Below are 26,201 nucleotides of genomic sequence, written 5' to 3'. Positions count from 1 at the left end.
CATACGTATTTACGGCTAAAAATTCTGCAATTTCATTATCACGCCTAGATGAGCTGCCGCCGAAATACGAACCTGCAAAGGATTTACTGATCTAAAATCTCATGTGGCGAATCTAAATGAACCGGATAACCTGGAGGAAACAAGGCTCAAGTGACGTAAAGTAATTCAAGATGTGGTCAGGAATCTGTGCTTAAATTGTTCTGAAAGCTATTATTGAAGAAAAAAAAATTGCTTGCTACACAGACATCATTCCACATTTTTTTTCAACAATCTCATTAAGCAGCTTTATTTGATTGCCTGTTTCTTGGTATGCTGCACTGTGTCCTACGTTTGTTCTGACACTGAGAAGACGAAGAATTCAATCCATATGTGCGGCAGATAGGTTGGTCATTGTCTTTGCGTCCGAGGTTTTATTTTCCTCGCTTCGCGGATCCTCGTTCCGTTTTTTTTCTGTCTATCTTCCGCACACGCTTCAAACCCTCACAATGAGAAGTCTAGGCATGGCGGAAGACTTTGTCTTCCGTTAGCTTGATGTCACAACATGTGAGTGGAAAGACACTGTTTGCTGTTTATTTGAGCTCGCCCGTGGAAAAAAACAGAATTGGACTGCTTGTCGCGCTGCAAACCAAAGACAGAAAAATCCCAAAAATTCCGCCTCCGCTAGACGAAACGGCCAAACCAGGTGGTGCTTGACATGTTGGGGGGGAGAGCAACATTCCTGACATATTCAACACATTTGGAGAAGAAACTGGAAAAGGTAATCAACTATGGGCGAGACTGTGCTTGGAATACAGTGAAAGGAGCAGACAACACGAACACACAAATCGACACGCATGTGTGTGTGTATTACTCACGCAGTGTGAGTAATACAGAAAACATCTGATGTTCTTTTCATCTTCCCACGTTAGCAAGCGGAGCGCGCGGCGCAGTCTTGGTGTGGTGAACCTCGGCCCGAGAGGGAGGCCGTCGGGCCCCAGTTGGCCTGCTTGACTTGCAGCCACACGGCAGCAGCTGCACGGTCAGGCCACACCAACGCTCCGAGCCGCAAACCAGAGCGACATGACTCGGAGCTACGCCTGCTTGCCTGATCGCTATGTCCTATTAGCTTCTTCCGTCCTATTATATGGTTTATGAACCTGTCCGTCTACTTACCCAATGGTGTCGACATTTAAAAAGGGGAATTAATATCACGGATGGGCTCTTAAACTTTAATGTAGTTTGCATTTGAAGTAAACGTTGATATGAATACAAAAAATGGCTACAGTAAGGTGTGATGGGACAGCTAATGCTAAATGCTAACATGCCATATCCTGTGTTGTAAATGTATAAGTGACATAATTCAAAATGTATTTGAATCTATAACTGCAATTCTACTAGCCTTGAGCTACAAACTGGAAAAAAAAAACGCAAACTAGCAAAATAGTTACAATCACACCAGCATATTTTTATGCTCTTTCATTAGTTAGTAAGTGTGAGACATTTCTGTTCTCTTGGGATTCCGCATGTAATAAAAACTGAAAAAAGTTCCCAAAGCAAGACGAGATGTGAAAAGAACACCAACATAAGATGACATTAGCGGCATGCAGTTTATGTTCGGGTGTGTTGTCTTAGTTAGAGTAGAAGGACGAGGCAAAAACATGTTCCTCCATTTTCCCATGAATAATGCATTCGACCAAACAAAACAAAAAATATTTATTTATACAGGTAGGTGCATATATATTTGAAACTGATCCAAATTAGGATTGTAGACCTTTACTCAAACCGCAAAGAATGAGACAAGGAATAAGACAAAATGGACTGGGAAGGGGAAGAAGAAGAAAGGTAGAAAAAAACTTTGGAAGCCACGAGGGCTAAGGAAGAAAATGGACAAATGGAGAGAGAAAAGAGGGAGCCAGTGAGGGGATAGCGTAGCGGGCAGAGGGATTGAGAGCCCAAGGGCCAGGTCAGTTTAATGGCCCGTTTGTCTGTGCTGATCAACCACCAACTCTCACCGGTTGCAGCCGGAAAATCACACGCACGCGCGCACACACACGAGCCGCTCTTTCCATATCTCTTCGTCCCGCTACCTTTTCCATTGCGCACCCGTTGCACAATCTACACTATACCTTTATACTATCTTTACCCCTGACCGAGAAGTCCCTGGAGTGGAGGGTGTGTAAATGAAATCCATTCATTATCCGTAAGATATGGTTTAATACGGAGCTGATAAACGCTAAGTGAATTAGAAACGTTTGATGCAGGGGAGGAAAGTGAGTGCAATTGACTTGCCGTGTCTCCATTCATTCACAATTAGCATCTCGCATTGCCTTGACTCGTCCTTAAATAATCTTTCTTCAGAGCAGGTCACGGCCGAAGCGTCTGATCTGGTGACCGGTTAAACATTACAGCGGCTAGAGGCATGTGACAAAAACACACATGCCGACTAAGACGTTAGAACATCTAAATTGATGCTTTGGCAAATACCATTCGCGAAAATCGTTTTATTAATTTTCTCGTAAAATATTTGCTTGTGATAGGTAGAAATGGTCCAAATAATTCCAAGTTCCAATTTCGGGTCGGTATTGGTGATTTATATATATCATGTGGAAATTAATAGTTGATTTGATTAAACAAAGTAACACGTTAGCCTAATAACATTGATAGCTAAGTCATTTTAAAACATTTATGGACAACAAGAGAATATGCTATGCGTAAATTCACGCTCTGAGGGTATATTGGTCCATGCTTGTGTGGTAGGTCGTTTTTTTTTATAGTTCTAAGAAAGTCTGGAGGCTAAGTACTGTTTTTGGGCTAAGTGCAGTAAAACAAGGAACATTCTTAGTTCCTAGAACAGCGCCTTGAGGAAAAATCTTATCCCTCCTTCTTCAGGGATGTTACTTAGTGAGCAGAAGAGGATTCCAGAGTGACGTTAACTGTAAATTGGTGGAAGGCACAAGAAAACGCCGCACTGTACACTTTGTTTTTCACCATGTAAAATGATCACCGTGAACCCCAAGTGCTGTTAAATCATAAATGTGGCAAAAGTTATTTTACACGCATGCACACCAAAAAATTATAACTTTGCCTCGCGTCAGCGTGTATGAAAATTGTATTAATATTTGAACTGGCTACCACATGCGCTCTTGAATGTTGTGCATGTAATGTGCCAAATACAATGCTCCCTTTTGAAAGGCACGGTGATGGAGTTTAAGAGGTTGTGGTTTGAAGTAGCATTTAAATGGAGGTGTCACTATCATTTTTGGCCCAAAATGCTTTCCATAGTTAAAGCAGTGTTAGTATACATAACTCAAGGCGAGTCGTTTGTCATTACAGTATGTTAAATATTCCGAGGTTAATCGGGATAAAGCATGCGAAACTTCGGCACGGCATTTTCAGTCACCTTGGCAACCCATCTGAAAGGCTAGTTCACAAGGACACAAACACACCCTCGGCCCCAACTGACACGCACGTCGTCCGCGAGGACATTAACAAACAAACACACGCAGAGATGAGGTGCTACATAATCAGAAAGCCCGTGGAAGCGAGCGCGACTGTGGGTCAGGTGCAGGTGGTGTACGTGGTCGCCGTCACTTGGGTCCAGATGGTGCAAAAAGGGCAGAAACAAAAAAAATAAAAATAAAGGGGGGGTGATAAGAAGTGTGAACCAGGATTGAAAGAGAAGTGGTGTATGTGCGTTGTGCGGGCTGGCTGTATCTGCAGTGTGAAAGAAAAACAAATCAGAGGATAACAATGAACTCTCTTACCCCCATCAGCAGAAGGGGGGGGTGGGTGAGGGACGACGTGGCATGGGCGTGGTGAGAGGGGGAATAACACATTTACAATGAGGGCAGAAAGACACTGCAAGATCAATATTTAACCTGCGCCAGCATTTTATGAGCAGACCTGTTACAGATACTGTGTCAGGCATGTCATGGAAAAAAACGCGCACCATGATAGCAAAGCGGAAACGTGTCATGATCGCAGTACCGGATTCGGAATGTGGCTCTGTCCTGGGGACTTGGTATAATAATAGCAGCTGGAGCGTCCCCAAAGACAATTGATGAGCATTACGTATTTGATTTGGTTACAATACAGAGCTGTGTAAATCCATCCAATTAACCAATACGATTGTTTACACTTAACCGATTGTCTCCTAAACTAAAACGAGATGAAGAGCTTTATATATCCCCCTCTATTTAATAAAAGTCAAACTCCCAGATTTTCGTTGTTCTGGTCAAAACACAATGTTCTGATTAACGTTTAGTTTATGGAATATGAATTAAACAGGCATAATCCACCTGTTTTTACCCATCTCATGATGCGGCCATTTTGCTACTTGCTGTCGACTGAAAATGACATCACAGTCGCCAGGTGGCAAAATGGCCGCCAACTGAGATGGAGAAAAATGGGTGATTTTTGCTGCTTACTTCATATCCCACGAACACAATATTAATCAGAATGCGTTTTTTAGACTAGTGGTGGCACATACAACATATTACTGGAGAGAAACTTTGGGGTTTGACTTCCCTGTAAAGGACAAAAACAGCAGTATTACACCATAAATCATTGCAACATAAGTCTAACGTCACAGTTAAGTCAGTATTTACGGGAAGGGTAATATTTATGATCATGGGAGGATTTATAGGTAACGCCATCAGAAAATTCATTCTTGTCAAAATAAAGTGGAAGCGCGCAAGTGTGAGCATGTTGATGTGTTGGCAGTTTGTCATTGGGTTGTGTGTCAGACGACCACTTCTCAGTCATATGACAGTCCTCAAAATAAATTGAATGCATCAGGTTCAGTTACATGGCATCCAGAACACAGTCAACAAAAACACACACATTTATTTTTGACACTATTTAAAAATGTCTTTTCTTTGTTTTTCGCATGAGGTATTTTCATTTTTTGTTTTTACGTGTAATTTAAAGTTTAGCTTTTGGGGAAAACCTAACCTAACCCTTAATTCATAAAGATTACTAAATATCAGGGATGGATGAATATCAATACATAGTCGAGTACTTGCAAAGTATGGCAATACCAGCCACCGATGGGTAAAGCAAAACGCTTTTCTAGCTGGCTAAAAGAAATGCTACTTGCTATGTGAAGAGTTTGGTTATGTGTGGGGACGAAAAGAGACGTGACTTGTGTACAGTACACTGGTACTTAAACTTACGAGCTCTAAATGGAAGAAAAGGTTTGACTTGGAAATTACTCACATTAGGACAAAGCCACAGTCTAAGTGTCTGGTCCTGCAACGGCCTCAAAGGGATTCTTTGGCTCATCCGCACATACCAGCGTTGGCTCTTGGATTTAACAGCGGAAAGCCACCAACGGTTTCAATAGGGCCAAAGTGAACGGCAACGAGGACTATCGAATCGGATTGTTGCGGCGTGGCGTAACGGCGCACTCTCTTCGCCTGCATGCGCAATTCCCCGCCCCCCCCACTCCGACGCAGACCACATTTCTGTGCAGTGAGCAGGGGTTTACATAAACAGCCATGGCTTCTCCGTTGAGGAATGAAAGTCGGGGCCCGATGGCATCAGATAAGGTCTGAATTAAAACAAACAGGGCCGCTGTTAAAGACACGTGTACGTGTTGTGACCGCCGCCTCCATTCACAGTTTGACGTGATGCCGGGAAGGACACTCGGGAATCCTTTCATGTGAGCGCTCTGAAGGCAGAAATGGCAAGATAGTGACAAATCAGAAGCCCATCTTAAACATTTCCCTTGCCATTTCCACGGGTGGTCCGAAGAGCGGGAACTGTACTCGAGTGCACATTATTCACATTCTTTCACGATCATGCTATTTTGTTTAAAACTCAGTCCCAAAGACATCTGCTGTTTCCCATATTGAAGTGGAAGTTAAAGTAAAAAATGGTGTTTGAATTCCATCTTGCTTCTTGTATTGCCATTGGCAGTCTGTGATAAACTGCTCACAAACAAGGAAACAAATTGCCAAATTAGTTGAAGTTGAAAAGGGAACTTGGTCAGATAAGAGCAGTGGCGGAAGCGTTTAAGAAAGAACCCCGACTTCCTTTCGGGCAGGGGTCGCCACCATGGTGCTTGCTAACACCAGGTCGCTTTCAAGCCCACCAACCTTTTCTAAAAATAGCTCACCAGTAAAGGGACATTGTGATTTCCGAGGAATGATATAAAATGATCATTTTATATTATTTACATATCGATTACTTTGATACCTTGTTATTAAATTATAATGGTCCAGAAAGTGAACATATGGAAGAGTTGCTACTCGTCTCGGGCTCGATTAAAGCAGTCTGACCTTTAAGGGGGCTCGGCTATGTACGTTTCGCTGTTAGGCGGTTCCTACAAATTTGGCTGCGGCTCTGCGACATGGTACACACTGTTCCCGTGCATAACTGCCTCTTCCAAACACACACGCAGTTCACATACGTTGGCTGGAAGTGAACCGATCGAGAGCTTTGGAGATGAGATCCAGCAGACGGCAGCGAGTGACGGGGGTGCATACTGATTGGCGTGCACACAACACGCACACACGCTGACAATAGCACAGGCATGGTGGGCCACTTCAAACGCATTCCACAACGTGCACGGCATTGCCGGAAAATGCCACTGTGCTCTTCAGCACCGACAAACACAAGCGCTCGGAGGGGACCGTCTTCCTTAAATGTGTGTTTTCAACCAGCTTGGTGTTAGCAAAAAAAAAATAAAATCAAAATTCAACTTCCTTATTGTCGCTACTGCTTCCACACTCCAGCTTCCACACTCCAGCTTCCTCATTTAGAAACCAGCCACAGCCAGTATAAACTAATGTTATTAACCAACACCAATGGGCTAATAACCACTGGTGGTTTGGTTTTGTTAGGATCAAAGCGACGTAAACGCACCACGGGAGGGGCCGTTTGAAAATATTCATTCATAATTGGACTGGGCACAAAAGAGGACCATTTGGGTATTCCCCCAATTTTTTCCTCTGATTTTTAAGAACTGATAGAAGAAAAAATCTGACAGTCTAATTTTGAGCTGTGTCGATATTTGAAGAACATTGCCTAGTAATCATCTTTGTTAGATATTGAATTCATTATCCCAAGTTGTCATCACCCGGTTTATTTAAAAAAACAAAAAACAATGGGCTTTTGACGAGATGGTCTTTGGAGGATTTTTCTTTGACCAAATCAAAATGACTGTATCAAGAAGCCAAACCAAAAACACCCACATAATAAAAGCTGTTGACATAAATTGACAATACGGAGATTCGCATTGTAGTCAAAGTCCAATTTGTCATAGCGAGAAGTGCGCATCGACATAGTCTGTCTTTGCGAGGTAGAGCAATGTTGATCCCGTCACTTGTTTTTCCTCAACAGATAAGACCTCAACGAATATTTCATTGATTGACAGCCGTCACGGCGAGAGCTGTCTGCCTTTGCTATGCAAGCGGACAGAGGCGGTTACAGAAAGTCAGGCGGTGGAAAACATACGTAACATCACATGCATAAATACACACTGGCTGAGGGGAACAAGAAGGGGGCCAGGCTCCGGGTTGCACAACTTGTTTTTCACAAGTTCGGCCAGGAGACAGCTCAGCAGTTACTTCAGAAAACCGTTTGCTGATAACTATGACAAACAAGCCCATCGAAATCTATTAAAAACAGCCTGCAAAAAAAACAAAAAAAAAAAAAACATCTTTACGACATTATCTAGGACCCGGGCTCATCGACGCCGTGACGTGGTGAATTTATCAATTCGGCTTCTCCTTATACCAAGAGTGACGTTGAGCTACCAGAAGGAAGCATTCTTAGAACGGCATATTCCGAGTATTTTGGTTGTTGACCCCCGCACCCGCTTAAGCGTCAACATCTCAAGAGTGCCAAATATGGTCACTAAGCGGAGAATTGAGTAAATAAGGCGCCAGAAGCAGCCAATGGCATGTACCCCGCTCCCCTAGAGGGACACACAGAAAGAGAAAGAAAGAATGAGGAAGGAGGGGTACAAGTAGCCCGCCCGGTCTCATAAGACCCCTTTCAGGGGCCTCTGCGCTGTCTGCATACATGACCTGTGTGGAGTGTCCACAGCATTTGCTTTGAACCTGGCCAGAGGAAGCAGCCATTTTAAGAAATGCAGGGCACGGTCTCAATCGCAACACTTGGCTGAAACAGGCACGCACTTGTCACATTATTGTGGTTCGCTTTAACTGTACGTGTGAGCTTTAGGTTCGCGTCAATTTGTTGTGGACTTGCGCAACACCCTTTGGAAACTATCTCTAATGAGGCACTTTCTAACTTGGAATATTACAAACACGTTAATAAACTAAATATAAAGAAAATAATCAAATATACTATAAATATTCAAAATTAATAGACAGAGGACTGTTTGACTTGCCAGGCAATTCTATACACAAGTAGAACCTTGGAGGAATTGCTACAAAAATAATCACATTATGATGAAGACATTCAATTTGATAACAGAATTTTCGATGATCAAAGCAAGCCTTTGATGGGAATTTACCAATATTAAGCAACACATCAATGTTAAATCCGTTTTATAGATTCAGCAGCGCCAATTCTTAATTGCAGTTGTCCCCAGGCACTTAACATTTGGTGCATGTTTACAATCGAGCTTTCAGGATAAATACAGTTAGTCTAAATTGAATAACTGTTACTATTTCAAAAAAATGTATACCAATTTGCTTTCTAAAAACTGTTTTTTTCTCCACGTACTGTTGATGATTTTCAGTCATCGAGGCCATGGTAACCAAAGACTGAATTGAGAGGAATTTACTTCTTGTTTGCTGATTTTTTTTCCTCAAAAATGTGTAAATATGACTTTAATTGCGCTATCACGCCAGTTCAACAAACAAGAGTTCATTAAATTTTCTTGATTCAACTATATCTGGATGATTTCGAAGATAGACAGACATAAAGAAAACAATATTTAGCAAGACAATTAGTATCTTTTTAAATCAACACCGTCACAGTAAATTAAAAATGACTTTGAAAATTATGCTATTAGCCCAACAATTGATATTTTGTCATTATAAATTGTGTTGAGTAACAATTTTATGTATATGTATTGATGGCATGCCAAGAGAATTTGAACATGAGGTTCGTTCCATGTTCTTTATGAAAGAACATCAAGGTGTCACGTGTGTAATTTTTTTTTTTTTTTTAGATCCACCAAATAGGTTGAGAAATAGCTGTAGCACGTTACACCACATTCACAGAAAGGTTGTTATCGCCGCACGGTTCAGATTAGAAATCGTTTTACTCCGATCAACTCCTCACCCTCAAATTCATTGATAAAAACAACACATGTCCTCGGTGGTTTGCGGGAGAGGGGGGGTTGTTCCCCGCCCAAGTGTTTTCATCCTAGGATGGTGGATAATCCGCCGCTTCTCGTGCGTAATGTGTTTACGTCGTGGCTGTTGCGGGAGCGTGCATGCGCGCGCGTCGCCATGGAAGGGCCTAGCTGCAGCGCACGCAGGCCCGCATCTTGCTACTCCCACTTCGAACCCGTCGGAGCGGCCCACCGCAGGGAGGACGCTTCGACGCGACCGCCTTAGCGGGGACAACAGACCGCGTGGGTGGAGTGGCGCGTCCGTGTCGTATTTCTCCGAAGGTTTACGCAAGAATAGCAATTATTGGCGCGCAGCCACGCGCAACATAGGGGGGAAACAAACATAACCTTTTGCGCATGCGCCATGCATATCAACACGGCTTGATCAATGTCGATAGAATGCAGTAAGTCTATAATCGCTGTAAAACATTCGTCGTGTAATAAAATTAGATATCATAAGATGATTGTTTTTAAACATTTCTGGTATTTTTAAATAAAACTACTTTATATTTTTCAAACATACTTTATGATTATTCTATCGCCGTTTCAATTTTATTAGGAAGCCAACTATTTTTTTTAAATTATGGTTCACTTATTTTAAACGGAAGTACATTATTTCGATTTTTTACACGTCTATTAAAATTAAGTCACATTTCGGAAATGGACAATCTAATAAAATACTAAAGCACAAAAAGAGCGTGTACTTACTTTCTCCCTTAATAAGTCCAGGCTGGCATATGATGCAAACGATCCACAGCACAAGTTGTGCACCCAGTTCAAGCGTCCACCGCCTCATTTTGACGCGTCAAACTCAAAAACTTCAATGTGGACACCTCAAAAAAAAAAAAAAAAAACCTTAACCGATCACTTCAACCAAGGGCCCACTCGGCCCGGTAATAAACGGATACCCCCTGGTCCGAAGTCGTGGTGCGTTCCCTAAAAACGGTGCTTTATGCTTCTGGTGACAAACGTTTGTGTCGAAATGTTCATTTTCCATAAGTGAAGGCGACAGTCCACCGTCATGTGCTCTCCTCAAGATCCTTTATTCTATGAATCGCAAGAAATAAAGTCCTTCCACGGGCGTAGAGAGCACATTCCAGCGAGATCAAACTTCCTTTGGGCAGTTACGTGCAGGAAAAACGTGCCTGGATGTGGAGCTGCGACTATCCCGTGAACTCCTTCACCCCCTCTGAGGCAGCAGCAGCCAACGCCGTAAAAAAATAAAACGTCCAAGACGGCGCTGGGAGCAGGGAGAGGGGGGAGGGGGTCTCTAAAAGGGCAAACGTGGAAGCTAATTGTCTCTAGTTCCACTTGGAAAAGAATGACGGCGACGTGTAGCCTAGAGTGGGGAAAAAGTCGTACCACGCTGCCCGTTTCCTTTCCTTAGATTAGCCGATGGAAGGGAGGAAGGAAGGAGGAGGTCGAGAAGGAGGAGCGGTGTAGCTAAAGCTAGCTAGCTAGCCAGCTAATCCAAAACAAACCAGCTTTCCGCGTCGGCGCCGGAGTTGCAGTAGAAAGAAAACACGTCGAACGCGCGTCTCGATTTCGGCGCTGATCACAGACAAAATGAGAAAAAGGAAAAATAGTTTAGAATACAAAAAAATAAAAAGACGGGTTAGATGTAAAAGTTCCCGTCTGTGGCTGTGGTTGGTTTTCTCTCCGTCAGGTTGCCCCTCTTTCCGTGTCTCCTTGCTCGAGGATCTCGCCCAGTAAACAACTCCTGCCACTCACTCCAGCTGGGCCAAACGCGAGGGAGGTCCTCAAAACGCGGAACGGACTCTGTTCCCTGAATGGGGCTGAGCCGCAGTTCGGATCTGGAGCGTCTGAATCGGAGGGAATAACTCCGGTGGTCTTTTGTCAAGAAGCAAAACAAATACGAGGATCTTTTTTTTTTTTTTTTTTTTTTTTTATAAGGTGGCAGAGTAATTTGCGGTGGAATTAATTTTAAAAGTGTCAAGCATTTTGAGTTACATGAAGCACTCTACAAATTAAAGTTTGGCTGATTAGTTGATATAGATGCCGGTGGCAAAGTACTATTTTTGTCCAAATAAAGCTCACTTCAACTTACCTGCATTTACTTTGGCAAAATAGCGCACCACTTTCTAGATGAAGCTCCTCGACTCACTTCAATGTTGTTGTTTTTTGTCACCAAAATGTCCCCAAATGGTAGCAAAATACTCTATTGGTTGAAATAACATGCTTCAACACACCTCAACATAGCGTCACAAGATTGCGGCAAAATTGCTTTTGTCTAAAAGTTCTTCAACTCCCACTAACATTGTTCCTTGGCACCAAAATACCACAAGTTGATGGAAAAGCACTACTTTTGCCTAAAGGTTCTTCAACTCCCTTTAACACAGTCTCTTAGTCATAGTCATCTTTCAACTAGTTTATAGCCAGTTGTTGATGTCCTGCCAAGTAGAAGAATAAAAGTGACAAATAAAACATCCCCCTATTTTTTGTGCTATGATTGCTTCTAGATTGTGGACAAAACAAATTGGCAGTACAAACATTGCCTGCCGCCTTGGCCTTGCAGCCAGGAAATGGAACACCTGCCTGAAGCCAGGAAGGTGCACACTATGTTCCTTTTAGATTTGCATAGCAAATATTCAATTGTAATGAAACCTGTCCTAGCCAAGAAGCTTATGTCATCACAACAAAACCAAATTTTCCTTTCTGACGCGCTGGGCCAATCAGGTGAACCTACCGTATTTTCCGGACTATAAGTCGCTCCGGAGTATAAGTCGCACCAGCCATAAAATGCCCCAAAAAGTGAAATAAAACATATATAAGTCGCTCCGGAGTATAAGTCGCATTTTGGGGGCAATTTATTCGACAAAATCCCACACCAAAAACAGTCATGAACGAGCAACAACAGGCTAAACGATAGCAACAACAGGCTAAACGATAGGTATGCTAACGTGACAAACACAAACAAAGAGCTAAGAACGGGCCTGACGTAACATATAGAGTGATTAAGGACAACTATTGCATGAATAACATGTTTATAAATCCATCAGTGTCACTCCAATTCATTAAATAGCAACAACAGGCTAAACAATAGGTATGCTAACGTGACAAACTCAAACAAAGAGCTGAGAACGGGCCTGACGTAACATATAGAGTGATTAAGGACAACTATTACATGAATAACATGTTTATAAAACCATCGGTGTCACTCCAATTCATTAAATAGCAACAACAGGTTAAACGATAGGTATGCTAACGTGACAAACACAAACAAAGAGCTGAGAACGGGCCTGACGTAACATATAGAGTGATTAAGGACAACTATTACATGAATAACATGTTTATAAAACCATCGGTGTCACTCCAATTCATTAAATCCATCGATCGTTCTTTGTCAACAATGGGTGCGCACGGCTGAGGGCGCTTGCGCTTCAAAATATTCCACAGGCTCATATAACGATAGATAAACTATATTTTAAATAACTATAATACAAGCCAATAATATTATCAAACCATCCGTGCACTTTAATTCCATTAAATCCATCGATCAAATTCCTCGTCCTTTGTCAACATCGCCGCGCGTGCGCCCTGACGTCAGCCTCGTCTTTATTCCACAGATCTACTATATAACTATATTGTAGCGTTAACAAAGTACAAGGATCGACGTAGGTTTGGTAAACGGCTCTTTATTAAACAAAACAAACTTCCAAGCGTGTGGCGGCGTGGACTTCCAGACAGACCGGGCGTGCGTAATGGCCATGTCCGAGCCCCGCGCACCGTTCGCGGACAGCCACTCGGCCGAGCGTCGGCCCCCGACTCAGTAGAGACCGGGCGTGCGTAAAAGCCATAATAGTTTTTCAAACCTTCTATGTCACTCCAAATCCTTAATTCCTTCAAACTCTTTGTCCTCCGTGTCACTTAGAAATGATCACCGCTAATGATGGTAGTCCTTGTGTGGGCACGTTTGTATGTAAACAACCGGCGCGCCGCGCTACTGACGTCACTTGAAATAGTAATCCATTGGTACATCACGGTTCTCCAAACTTTCTTTCTGCTGCTCGATTACTGTTTTCAGCTGCATATTTTACAACTTGAAGTTTGTAACCTGCAAAATATGAGTTTCTTTTTGGTGCCATTTTTCTTAAGCCCACCCAGTTGATGAGTCACGGCCAACGGTAAAATTTAGAGCGCCCTCATCCAGTTTCGTCTGAAAATATAATTTTTTTTGGTTGTTTTATCAAATTCAAAGTCTGCTTTATCGTCGATATATTTTTTTATATACTAAGACACACAAAGAGATAGAAATTACATTTCCACTATCCCTCGGTGAGATAGTACACATATGCATACAAGCAACACAAAAAAAACCAAGAAGGCACTAACAATGAATAAATAAGAGTATTGAATAAATGATAAATAAACAAATAATAATAAATAATAATAATAAATATAAGAGGAGCAAAAATGGAGCAAGTGTACATACAGCAGACAGTGGACTTGGATATGGTGCTTTAAAGTGTTAATTGCTTTATTTGATGTTTTCTCTATTTTTTATGTTTTGAATATGTTCAAGATAAAGAAATAAAAGCATGTGAAGTGATCAACTATACTAAAAATAACATGGGAAGTGGTCAACTATACTTGTAAGTGATGTCTTAATGATCAAGTAAAAATTTGTGAAAAAAAAAACATATATAAGTCGCTCCTGAGTATAAGTCGCCCCCCCACCCAAACTATGAAAAAAACCGCGACTTATAGTCCGGAAATTACGGTACGTAAGAATCGATGTGAAAATATGAACAGAACATCGACTCCTTCCCACTCACATAGTAGGGGTGCTGTTTGTGTGCACGGATGGTTACACGCTGGCCTCGGCCCGCCGAGAGCTTGTGGAGCGGGGCTTGTTGTTTATCTGAGGAATGTTGTTACCCAGTGAACAGAGTAAATGAGGTCTTAGAGAGATTAAATGTCACGGGTCTGAAGGACTAAGGCCAATGGAATCTAGTCAAAACACATCGCTTTACGCTCACCGTGCTGTCTGACGCCTACACTCAGATACACACGGCTCTTCTTTGCACGATACACAGGTACTACTTGCAATCAAATAACTTGGAGGAGATTAATCCACTGCAATGCTCTCTTGGAGGTGGCTCTAAAAATAAACGCATTCAGTAGATTGGATTTTCGGTCCAACTGAATATTTTGTCTTCAAGGCAAGTCGAATGTGTCTATGAAAGTTCAACATCAGAGCAAACGGGATTATGTACAGTTAGCGGTTAGCTTGTTTGATTCACAGTGGCGAGGTTCTGGGTTCGAGTCTCAGCATCGAGATTGCATGTTCGATGACTGAGAATTTTTTTTTTTTGCCTTGGTTGACGTGGAAGGCTCAGGAATGAGGTCAGAAGTAGTGTTAGGCTAATAAGGGTGAGCTACAACATGTCCGACAAAGATGATCCTAAACAGACAAAGTTCTTCTGGATTATCCTCTTCAAAGGTCTCCCTTGTTTAAGTGCTTTACATCGCCAGCTTCCTGTATAGGTACATCGTCAACAGATCTCTTCGAGCTGCATACTGTATACGACCCCCACAAAAAAAAAAAAAAAAGAATGACTGTGAAATGATCCTCTTAGCGCGTGTGTTATTTATTGGTTTTGACCCCTCGGTAAACTAATCACATTGTAGAATTTGACCCCTGATCTTAAAGCCTTAAAGATTAGTGACCTAGGTGTATTATAGCTTAAGTATAAGCCCCCCTTCAAGGCAAGAAGTGTTCTGATGTTTCCGATAACAATAAAGACAGCTTTGTAAAAATCCTGTCAGTTGACCAATTTACTGTGTGGCTGTAAGTGCCGAAAATATTTTAAATACTGATTAAACAAATTATACTCTTGTGTTTCTATAATTGCAACAACGGGAAAGACACAGAAATGGTACACATGTCAAAAATAACACTGTAGCTGTCTGCTATTTTGTGAATACAAACTGGCTGCCTCCTCCGGGCATTTGAACTCGCATATCCCCCTGGTGTATTGCAACAACATAATGAGGCTCTCCCCCAGTGGCATTAACTATAAAAACAGCGTGAGTGACAAGGAGAAAAGAGTGACATTTGTTTAAATTTAAAAAAATAATAAAAAAATAATAATAATGAAAAGAAACTCGCAAATATAGTTTTCATGGAAAAGGCATACTAAGCAATAGGACAAAAAAAATCCTCATCAAAAAATGGAATTAGAATCTCCTGAAAAGATAACAGATGAATGAAATTAATTGATTTTCAACACAATAATAAAATATAATATCACAATTACAAATAAAATACATTTAAATGAATGAAGAAATATATACAATGACAGATAGAGTATATTGGAAGTGATAACATTAAACATTGGTGTGAAAGTTGATAGCACTAACGTGACAAACACGACTATCTCAACACAGAAGCTCGTTTGGGACCTGTCGTTTCTTTTGGCCGCGTACTTTGTGTCAATGCTGACAAGTGCATTGTGCAGCCGCTTCCATGATAAAGTCACGAGATGTACAGCAGAGTTTTTTTCAAAAGTAGGGCCTGTTCTATCTCTGTCACTCTTCTGCATGTCGTGTGTCCCCTGTCTGCACGCACACACACACAGTAACGTTCTCGACACACACACTCACACAACAGTACTGTCAAGGTCATCTTTTTGACCTCTTTATGAAAACATAAACCAAACGACCCGTGGTGGCTCGTCAGGCGATGGCGCCAGGGCGCCGCCCTAGCGACCAGCCAAGTTATTGTACATAAATATTGATTAAAATTAAATAATAAAATTAATATTTTTAAGAAAACACTGATAAATATATGATTAACACAAACAAAATAAATCGATACATTTGTAAAATGCTCAGTGGCTCCTCATGCAATACACACCTATTGAGCATTGTGGTGCCAGTAACGATTAATCGACTAAAGCCAACATTTTTTCCTGTCTGGCCCCAGTGGCTCTTTCTTTCAACTGGAACTTGCCCCAACCAATATGGCCGCCAAAACTACTTGGCAGCCATATTGGTTGTGGCTCAGCCAGGATCCTATAGTTTATCTAGTGAAGTAACTTCCAAATATTTTAAGAGGACAACCCAGGCCACATGGCAAGAACAGATATTGTAGATTTATGGACTTAATCGTAGCTGCCTCACCCATACAGTTTTGATGATTCTCCTAAAAAGAATAATATTTTATTTTGACTCCTTCATTTTTAACATTAATTCTCAGGGATGAGAATTCCGCCGGCTGTTCTTTCTCACACGCTGATAGGAGCTCCCCGAGGCCAAGTACTGAAGGGCCAAGAGATCCGTTTTTATCACAACTAAGGACATGGCCCAGCCAGCTAGAACCTCAACGTCCTTCCTCGCCGGGAGGATATGTCAGTGACAGCTTTATCCATGTATTGTCACAGCGACGCATTGGAGGCGGCGTGAATACACACGGTCAAGGTCAAATCAATGTCGCTGGTTCCTCAGAGGCGCTGACTTGGGGTGGAGGCAGAGGAAGGTAAACACCATGTATGTGTGTGCTGCGTTACATCAAACCTTTCCCCACTCAGTGGCAAAACAAGGACACACTTGTTTGGTTGCTTCCTTTCACACGCATGCACACGCTCCTATGGTGATTTTGCATTAGGCGGGCAATCCCCCCCCCCCCGCCTCAAACCCATAAGATGGGGCTATGGTAACTTTTTATAAATTCACTGATTTGCAATAGTTCATTTTTCAGCTTGACGTGACCTGTTTGCTAGCTCTCCCTGGCTTTTCTCCGCTATTAAATTCTTATAAATTATCATTATTGGTAGATGTAATTCAATTCGTTCCGTGACACTGAGCACGCTCGTAACTCAAAAGACACGTATTAAATCAAATCATCTTTCTCCAGTGAAGTAAATGGAAATTCCATTAATCTGTTCCGGCCTTGGAAAAAACACCAAAATACCTGCGTGGATTTTCTCTGGCAACTCTAGTGAGGTAATAGAAAATATATAAAAAGAGCTGCAAAGTTAGAAAACTACAAAAGATGAATGATGGTTTATGTCTTTCTCCTGGCTTTATGTGAAATTGTAAAAGGTCACTCTGAGAGCATGTAATGAAAAAAAAAATCCCATGATTCCTATGCCACACTGACATCCCTGACCTCGGCCGTGCCCTCTCTGAAATGTGACGTGCTCCAGTGATCTCAAAAGAAACGTTATTAAGCTATTTTATGAGGGTCAATCATATTTCATTGCAGCAAAACTTTATGCTCGCAGAAAGGTTTTCAAAAGGGCGCATCGCTCACGTCAGACGTGACCTTCATTTGCGCTTTTTTTAACTTACTTGCTTATTCACACTTTATTTAATAATAGAGACACACAAAATGAGACCAAGTGCAAGAAATAATCACTTAAATGTAGACTAAATTATCTTTAGCATGGATTACCGATCTGAATCTTAAGGGCTTGTCAGCTGTTTGACAAACGGCCTCCAGTTCATGTTTGTGTATGCGAGTGCGACCTGTTCTTTTCCGTAGCGGAGGATCCCAAGTGCGGGAAATCCAAGTGTGCATCAAGTCCTTTTTCCAGCCACACTATTTCAACTTCCTGCTTCTGCTGACTTTACGACAACCTTGCTCCGTGACCCCGCTCCTTCATCGGATCCTGAAACTTCCCACAACGAACATAATAAATCGAGTGTTTGTTGACATTCTCACACAGAGTGGGAAGCTGTGGATGGAAGCAAAGTTCACCGTGGGGTCCGGAAGGCCGCAGACAATTATTTCCCAATAGAATTGAATGGAAAGAAATACAGGGTCAAACAGGTGCCATTGTCTTTTGTTCTTTATGCTTTGAGTAATATTTTAAATAATGACGTCACTCACTTGGCAAGGTCTAAATGTGTGATCAATCTAGCATGTGGCTCTGGGTAATCTGAAAAGTACAAGCAGTAAAGAAAATGAATGACTTCATAGACATTGGAAATGTAAAGGTTCTAGCCAGGTGTTTTGCATACATAAAAGAAAGAAGAAAAAAAAAAAGAGTAGCTGTAAGCAGTATTTGTGACGCTCATGCTGTTTTTCGGACCAGCTCAGCTCTACTCTGGTCTGAGGTTTGGGGCAGTCAGTTTTCCACATCAAAATAGGACCGCAGGAAACGACAAAAACCATGGCGCATTCAACTCACCGCACCGAATGAAAGGTCCTGGAAAAAAACAACAATAGAGGCCAAGTTTTTTGTAGTTTAAGTAAGGAGGAAATATCAAGAAGTATAACAAATATTATTGTATGTCCGTAGTTTGGTCAGCGGTGCATTCTAAAAATGTTCAAAATCTAAAATCTGTTCAAGGAAGACTATTTGGAAGAAATAGAGGGATGACCTGTCCTGTTAGCCGATGTTTCGGAAATGCTCCAAGATGCCACAAGATGGTGCCAGAGCGCTTCGTAATCAGGAAAGTAGTACAGTAATTGGGAAAAGAAAGTATGCTGAAGGGATATTTTGACTGAAAGGCGAGTGTGGTAGGTCAGAGATGAAAAATCAATCTAATACTTAAACCAATCAAAACAAAACAAAGCATTTTCAAGAAAATAAAAACAACAGGATAATCAACAAAAGTAAAAACTGACTAGAATGAAAGGGGCTGAAATGGAGTCATTTTATTTTAATTATTTTCTATATGTGTACAAGTGAGTTATGTTATATGACAGAAAAAAAATAAACTTGTACAACTACAGTATTCGCAGAAGATTACTTGACATCTTTAAACAATATATAATTTATCTTTATGTCTCTATAAATTTCTGGGACATCACATTGAGACTTTAAAGTTGCTTGTGACCTTGGAGAACTTTCTCTTTCTATTTTAAATCAAAATGTAAGATTTTTTTTTTTATTTTACACTTGATGAAAATCATGGACCATCTGGTTGGCCTTGACATTCCATTTCCGTGGAGCAAACATCAGACGAATGACGTTGAAGCTCCCCTTGAAAAAAACCTTGGCCACAAAGATCCTCACAAATAACAGCCCGGGAGCCAAGGATGTGGCCCTTTTTATAAACACACAGACACACACACACACACACACACACACACACACACACACACACACGCACACACACACGAAAATACACTAATATATTTTATTCAAAAAAGGATTGAAACCAACCTGTTATTCCTGTAAAATGCATTTTTTGTAAATTTAATCCAATAAAAACTTCACTTTTTTTTTGTTTATAGGCACCAATAGAGTATTTAATTTTCCCACATTTTTTATGACGCCTTTTATCAAGTTTTGCACAAAAACTCCAACTAAATTTTGAGTATACTACTATATCCATCCATCCATCCATTTTCTGAACCGCTTAGTCCCCACGGGGGTCGCGGGCGTGCTGGAGCCTATCCCAGCCGTCATCGGGCAGTAGGCGGGGGACACCCTGAACTGGTTGCCAGCCAATCGCAGGGCACACAGAGACAGACAACCAATCGCACTCACACTCACACCTAGGGACAATTTGGAGTCTTCAATCGGCCTACCAAGCATGTTTTTGGAATGTGGGAGGAAACCGGAGTGCCCGGAGAAAACCCACGCGGGCCCGGGGAGAACATGCAAACTCCACACAGGGAGGGCCGGAGGTGGAATCGAACCCGCACCCTCCTAACTGTGAGGCGGACGTGCTACCCAGTGCACCACCGAGCCGCCCTATACTACTATATATTTTTTATATTTATATTATATTTAAATATAAAAATATTTGCATGTTTTTGATCATACTCTATTTTTATATCTATGTTAAATTTAAATATAAAAAATATATATTTATTTATTACACTATATTTTTAGATTTACATGATATCTACAGAGGAATATGAGCATTCCACAAACGGAATACATATGCAATCTTTTTTTATTTTTCCCACAAGCTTTTATTACCTTTTTTTTTCCAAAACCTTATCAAGTATTTGGCATAGATTCTTGATAAAACTTCAAGGAGTGTTTCTTCAACGTCCCAACAATTCCTTTAAGGCCAACTACAAAGAAACATGATCTTATTTTCCCAGCTTGAAGCCTGGTTAGAGGACCCCGTCCACCCTCCCGCTGGGAAAGTCCCAATCACTACAAGGTGAAGGAGCAAAAAAAAAATAAAAGTACCAAATTAAACCTCTCAGCGGTGCCCCGTGAGCTCCATGTATCAAACATGTCGGCTTTGCCCTCTCTGGGGACTTTTTGAGCAACGCAATAGTGGCTGACAAATAGGTTCAGCGTATTAACCCTTGTGTTGACACCGGCTGAGAACACAACATGGTGTGGGGGGGGGGGGGGGGGGGGGGACTTATGGCTCAGGTCTTAGGAGTGCAGTAAACATACGTGTACACTCAGGCATTACACAATCACACCTTTTTTTTGTCCGGTGGTGTCATGGCAGCCATCGTAAAGAAGCCTCTGCAGTAACAATGTTACTGTAACATCTGTACTGAGCCCTCATTAAGGTGCAACGGTTGAGGACAAGCCACAGACACAATACAACCACCCACACACACACACACACACACACACACACACACACACACACACACACACACACACACACACACACACACAGACGCACATTCAGCACATAGCGTCGAGGGAAAGCATAACTGGGAAATGAAAACAAAAACAGCACCTGTGGAGATGAGACATGGAAGAAGGGCGCCCTAGTTTGCCCCACAAGTTCTACCACGACGTGTCTGTTGAAATGCTGCTTTGGTGCTTTGCTCAAGGGCACCGCGAGAATCCATGGGAAGTAATCAGTTATCCCACCAGCACTTCCAAGCTCTAACCATCCAGTTCCAGAGCCGACTCCAAATCATTAACTGTGATGCCGGGACAACTGGACCAAGCCAGGTATTTATTTCAGGAAGTCTTGAACCTGCAGCTGTGTGCCACACTAGAATCTTACCAGCAACAAATCCAACTTTTATATTTTGGTCTGCGCCGGGTCTCGAATTAACAACCTCAAGCCAAGTTCTTGGAGGATGAGCCACCACTGCAAAACATTCAGTTGCTCATGGGCACCTCAGAACTGTTCTGGAAGTCAACAGAACTTTCTTGCTACCAGTGCCAGATTCCTTCTGGTCTCTGAGCCAGGTCCTTAAGGAAGAGTGACTATGGCAGGTGTGTGTGTGTGTGTGTGTTTGCACATTAACTGCAGGCTTTTATACCCAAATTCAGTCATTAACATTCTACAGTGTGTGAAACTTGAATGAAATTGAGTGAAATGAAAACTACATTTACTCTCTTGTAAAGTAAAGGGCGTTGTGAGGAAACAATCCCAGTCTCTGTTGGAATCCCAAATTGTGAGTGAGGCCAAAAACGAAATTAAAACGACCGGCGACATGGGCAGCTCCCCTCTTGCTTAACAATGTGTCGCGGGATAAAACTTATTAGATTAGATGAATACTCAAAAGGGCACACGGTCCACACTAAGGAGCTACAGGCCCTCGAATAGAACGATAAGTAGAAAGCAAGTTATGTTACACGATGACTAATGCCCACCATTAAAATGACAGCCTTCTCAAGTATTGGATTTCATTACATCAGGACGTGTGTATATTTAAACAATGCAGTGCCGTCATTTATTAAATATCACTTGGCTATTTGTTACCACCATAATAAATAAGGATATCTTCTCAGAAGATGGCTCGGATTATAGGGACTACAAATTTAGGAAGCGCAATTATGTTGTACAAATAAGGGCACGGAACAAGAGGCAAAATTGAATGGTTATCAAGAATAAGGTTATGATATAATTAGAGAATTAAGTCACTGGCAGACTATGAGATGCTTTAAAAATGCTTCAAGAAAAAAAAAGTGATAAGCGTTATGATACTTTAAATTGCTTTCTTGCAGTAGTATTAGTGTTTTGGATTATACTTACAATATTGTAAAATAACCGATTATTCGGTCTAGTCAGCGAATAAATAGCTGAATTTAGGAATTAAAGAATTTAAATTAAATAAAAAAAAATGAAATACATTTATGTCACAATAATGTTACTACCAAAAAATAAAATATGGAAAATAATCTTTAAAATTAAACAAAAAAAACGTTATTTATTGGATAAATTAATTGCAACCAAAAGTTTGTTCATCCATTCAATAATTGTTAAAACACTTAAGAGTTGCATAAATTTCTTGTAATATTTTGTCTTGATCATATTTGATTATCATTTTAGTAGTATTGTCAATACCTTTTTTATTACTGTACTCTACTTTGCAATTTTGGAAGTGAGAAGACAAGACGTAAGCATGACGCATGTCAAATGACTCGCTGAATCAAAGAGGTGATGCAGGGGCATCCCTGACTGTGTGGCCAAAATAAGGAGTGTGTTGGAGCTAATGGGATGACCTGAATGTTGATGATGATCCTCTGCAGTCACACCATCTCTTTGGGCCTTCATAGCTGGGCTCCTCGCAGGAAAAACACCCTCCGGGGTTCTTAAAATACACGGTGAGAGGTCCAAGTCGAGGCCCAGCCAAGCGTGAGGTAAGTGAGGAGGAGAGGAGGGGGGCTCACTGCAAGCCTGGACAAGCTACAGTCAAGTCACACAGTCCTGATGACACTGACAACAGGAAGGGAAGCAGGAATGTTCACCTTCTGGAAGCTTTTCCAGCACGTTATGCCTGCAAAGAAAAAAAAAGCGTGGTTTTTCCTGCCTCTTAAAAGGGAACAAAGCGCACATGTGCTTTGTGGGCCAGCTGCCTTTATTTAGCCATACCTCAAGCCTCAGATCACTTCCAAATGAGAGTTTGGTTTGGGATGCGTGGTGGAGGTCACTGAGGTTATTTATCTGTCATTAGTCAGAGACCACGCCTGACGTATGCCGGCCGCCATACTTATTGTGATGCACAAACAATGCACTCAAGATGTGACATCATTCTGAAGAGAGATTCACTCACACAACCTGAGAGGAGCACTCATGTAATAAACCAGCAATAATATATACATGGACTGACATACTGTATAAACCGTAATCCACTTAAAATGTGTAGCAAAATGTCAGCTTTTAAAAAGATTACTAGTTTGGTCTGCCACAAAAAAAAAAAAGTTAGGGGTCCCCCCTCCTCTCGCTCTGCCAGTGGTAAGGACTGATTATTGGCTTGGGCTGATTTTAAAATCTGACTGCCCTTAAGCGCATTTGAAAGGCTGAACTTTAATCAGAAGTTATGGCAGGTATGTGTTTCAATTGTTAATTCTTCAAAACTGCCATAATGACATATGACTGGTTTTTATTTTCACTTCTCAAAAAAATTGCAATTCTTTTTTCCAATTGTGTTTTACAAGTGATGTAAATAGTGCGAAAAAGAAAGACATGTATAACAAATCCTGGCAATCAAGTAAGGGTGTGTAGACTTTTTATATTCACTGAATGTGTGTCTATGTAATGTGTTCGAGCCAATCGCTTCTGCTTGTTGAAAAATGATGATGGCAGAGCAAAAGAATTGTATTACCACTGCTCCATCTGCTGGATGTGGTGACTCAATGCCTGACCAACCTGCACATCTTGTTTAAATAATCAACAAAATGAAACGGGTTCTTCGTCTGCCAACATCTCACCTTATTATAAGTGTCCATGTACGATGCCTGTTAGTAGACATGATGATGAGAATGAACATCCAACCATACTGTAGCCCTATGGGCCTATTGATGATTGCTTTCGAGCAACAAATACAGAAGTTAGACTTCAAGTCTACTAAAAGGGAGCGCTTGACCTGAGGTGATATTACATTGCATCACCCATACAGATCTATGGAGAACTTTGAAGTCTTTGGAGGGGGGGGGGCTTCATCATCTGAGCCTGGGGAAGAGTCTGATGAAGAGAATCATGCTGATAAAGGTGAAGGAGACCAGGATGAGCATGAGCCACAGGAGCCAGTTGACTGACTTCTTGGCGTGCTGCTCCAGACGCTCCGACTCTGTTTTCAGCTTCTCAAAGTTGACGTCAGCTTGATGCATCGACTGGCCCAAAGTCTGCAAGATGGAAGGGAAGGAACACACCATTCAGTGAGCCACCCATCGGCACTGTTTGTCAAGAGCAACCCAGTAGCTGGATAATAGTATTTCTGAACTATTAATTTGAAATAATGTTTTTATTTAATGAATGAATAGAAATTTTGATAGAATGTTTTTACGTTTGATTGATTGGGTAATCGAAAAATAAACTGAACCCACTTTAGATTAGAGGCCAGATTGTTGTTCTCAGCGTAAGAAAATAGTTACTTGTGTTGTACTGCCCCCTAGTGTCAGAAGCAGATACTGAATAATTCACTACTTTGCTTAATGTACCTGATTGTCCTGCTTGATGATGCTCTGTGCAGCCAGAGTGTTGTTTTTCAAGTTCCTGGCAAGGTTGAGCATGTCCTCAGCGATCTTCTCCTGCAGGTTGTGCTGGTGCTGCAAGATGGCGTCCAGCTCAGCAGCCGACTGCTGCTCGTCCAGAGGCACACCTCTGAGGCACAAGCAAACGTTGAGTTTCTCTTTTTCATTCTAATGGGGCTGATCTAAAACTGTAGAAGCCTAATGAAATCATTTACCTTCTGTTTCTTAAATCAGTTTCTGTGGAAACATAACAGCGATGTGTAAGGGGGTGTTTTATAATCAAAATAGTGTTTAAAGTAATTCAGTTGATATAACATAAATGTGAAGCTGAATTTCATTTGAAATTAAGACTTACCTTTGAGTGAAAGGCCCTGTAATGACAAAGAGGTCATAATAGTGGCCGTGTTAGAAGATCAATCCCAACAAAAAACAAAATGGTGGACAGACAGGAACATTACCCACTACATAGTCGTTCCTACCGTGCCAAGCAGCTCATCTCTCATTTCTCCCGTACATCGGGCCTTGGTCTGCATGTGAACAGTTTTAGTCGCAGCCATCCTCTCGTTGGCTATTGTGGGTGTTCGTCCCGGAGCGAGGAATTGATTAGCTAGAGCCTTTTCCGTTGGGGATGACTGTGAAGCAGAACAGAAGAGTCATGAATTCTGAATATGGATGGAGTAAAAAAAAAAAAAAGCAGACAGCCATTTCGAGAGGTGAAAGGGTGATAAATTTGTGGAACGGTGTCACTGACCAGCTTCTCTGCTTCTAGAAGGCCTTTGAGAAAATCCACCTTTCTTGTGTATTCTGTGAGCACCTCTGGAGTGGGTTTGCTGAGTAAACAATATTGATAAAAAGAACAATATTTGTTAAATATTGAAAGACTCCTGTAAATATTTGAGGAAAACAATGAGCATTTAAATGTGCAAATTAACATGATTTATAATGAATAAATCAGACTGCAATATGATTATGTTACCTCATGCTTTTTCTCATAGCCACCAACATCTCTTCCAAGGCACCAACATACTGAGAACAAACAGCAATTAATAGACTTTTATTTATATTTGTGTGTGGAGGTGTACCTAATAACATGTCCAATTAGTGTATGCAATTGTGATAGAAATGTGCTTTATTCTAATATTATGAACAGGAATGACAACTGGAAAAAGATGCCTTGAGTACGGAATTATTTAGGTATACACCACCAGAGGGGTGAGGGGTTACAAGTAAAAGTAAGGGGATAAATTAATAACCAGAAGTGAAAGGTTGCTCAAGTCCAATGGCATTGATGACAGTGACGACGTGGCTAGCAGAGGCTAAAAGCTAACGACATGCTAAATTTTGCAAACGACAGCGTAAAACAAAGCACAAAATATTTTCTTTCTCCGCCCCTTGTTGTGTGACTTTACCTTCTCCAACCTCCATTCAGTCTCGCCCCGTTTTTCCGAAGCCATTGACTCACAGCGAGACAATAACCGGACGAAGTTGATTTCTAATCTGGAAGACATGGTAGAAGGCAACTGGGCGTCGCGCTAAAATGACGTCACACATATGCGTCGTCGTCAACCTTTCTTAAA

At 41.5% G+C, this 26,201-nt stretch overlaps 2 protein-coding genes across 2 annotated transcripts in view; both read right to left on the bottom strand.

Moving 5' to 3' along the window:
* The window catches only part of insrb (insulin receptor b), a 49,548-nt gene extending 38,528 nt beyond the window's left edge, over window positions 1-11,020 (bottom strand). The window contains exon 1 of the mRNA XM_049727540.2: window positions 10,001-11,020. Within this exon, the coding sequence (XP_049583497.1) occupies window positions 10,001-10,088 (88 nt within the window). The 5' untranslated portion in view covers window positions 10,089-11,020. The remainder of the gene's footprint in view (window positions 1-10,000) is intronic.
* A 12,190-nt stretch (window positions 11,021-23,210) lies between these two features.
* use1 (unconventional SNARE in the ER 1 homolog (S. cerevisiae)) lies at window positions 23,211-26,192 on the bottom strand. Its single transcript, XM_068652214.1, has 7 exons — window positions 26,034-26,192; window positions 25,601-25,650; window positions 25,376-25,454; window positions 25,105-25,256; window positions 24,840-24,881; window positions 24,592-24,754; window positions 23,211-24,276 (listed from the first exon to the last, which is right to left on the bottom strand). The coding sequence occupies exons 1-7, from the start codon at window positions 26,130-26,132 to the stop codon at window positions 24,094-24,096; spliced, it is 768 nt and encodes a 255-aa protein (XP_068508315.1). The 5' UTR covers window positions 26,133-26,192; the 3' UTR covers window positions 23,211-24,093.
* Between the last annotated feature and the right edge of the window lie 9 nt (window positions 26,193-26,201).

Source organism: Syngnathus scovelli, chromosome 10 (assembly GCF_024217435.2).
Source record: "Syngnathus scovelli strain Florida chromosome 10, RoL_Ssco_1.2, whole genome shotgun sequence".
Lineage (NCBI taxonomy): Eukaryota > Metazoa > Chordata > Actinopteri > Syngnathiformes > Syngnathidae > Syngnathus > Syngnathus scovelli.
The sequence above is the reverse complement of the archived record's forward strand: the minus strand, read 5'-3'. Positions and strand labels throughout refer to the sequence as shown.

Excerpts from the sequence above, each read along its gene's own strand:
- use1 (XM_068652214.1), bottom strand. The coding sequence starts at position 26,132 with ATGTCTTCCAGATTAGAAATCAACTTCGTCCGGTTATTGTCTCGCTGT. Across the intron at positions 25,651-26,033 it reads CTGAATGGAGGTTGGAGAAG|TATGTTGGTGCCTTGGAAGA; the intron begins GTAAAGTCACAC and ends GTTTGTTCTCAG. Across the intron at positions 24,882-25,104 it reads AGAGATGAGCTGCTTGGCAC|TCGCTGTTATGTTTCCACAG; the intron begins GGTAGGAACGAC and ends CCCCCTTACACA.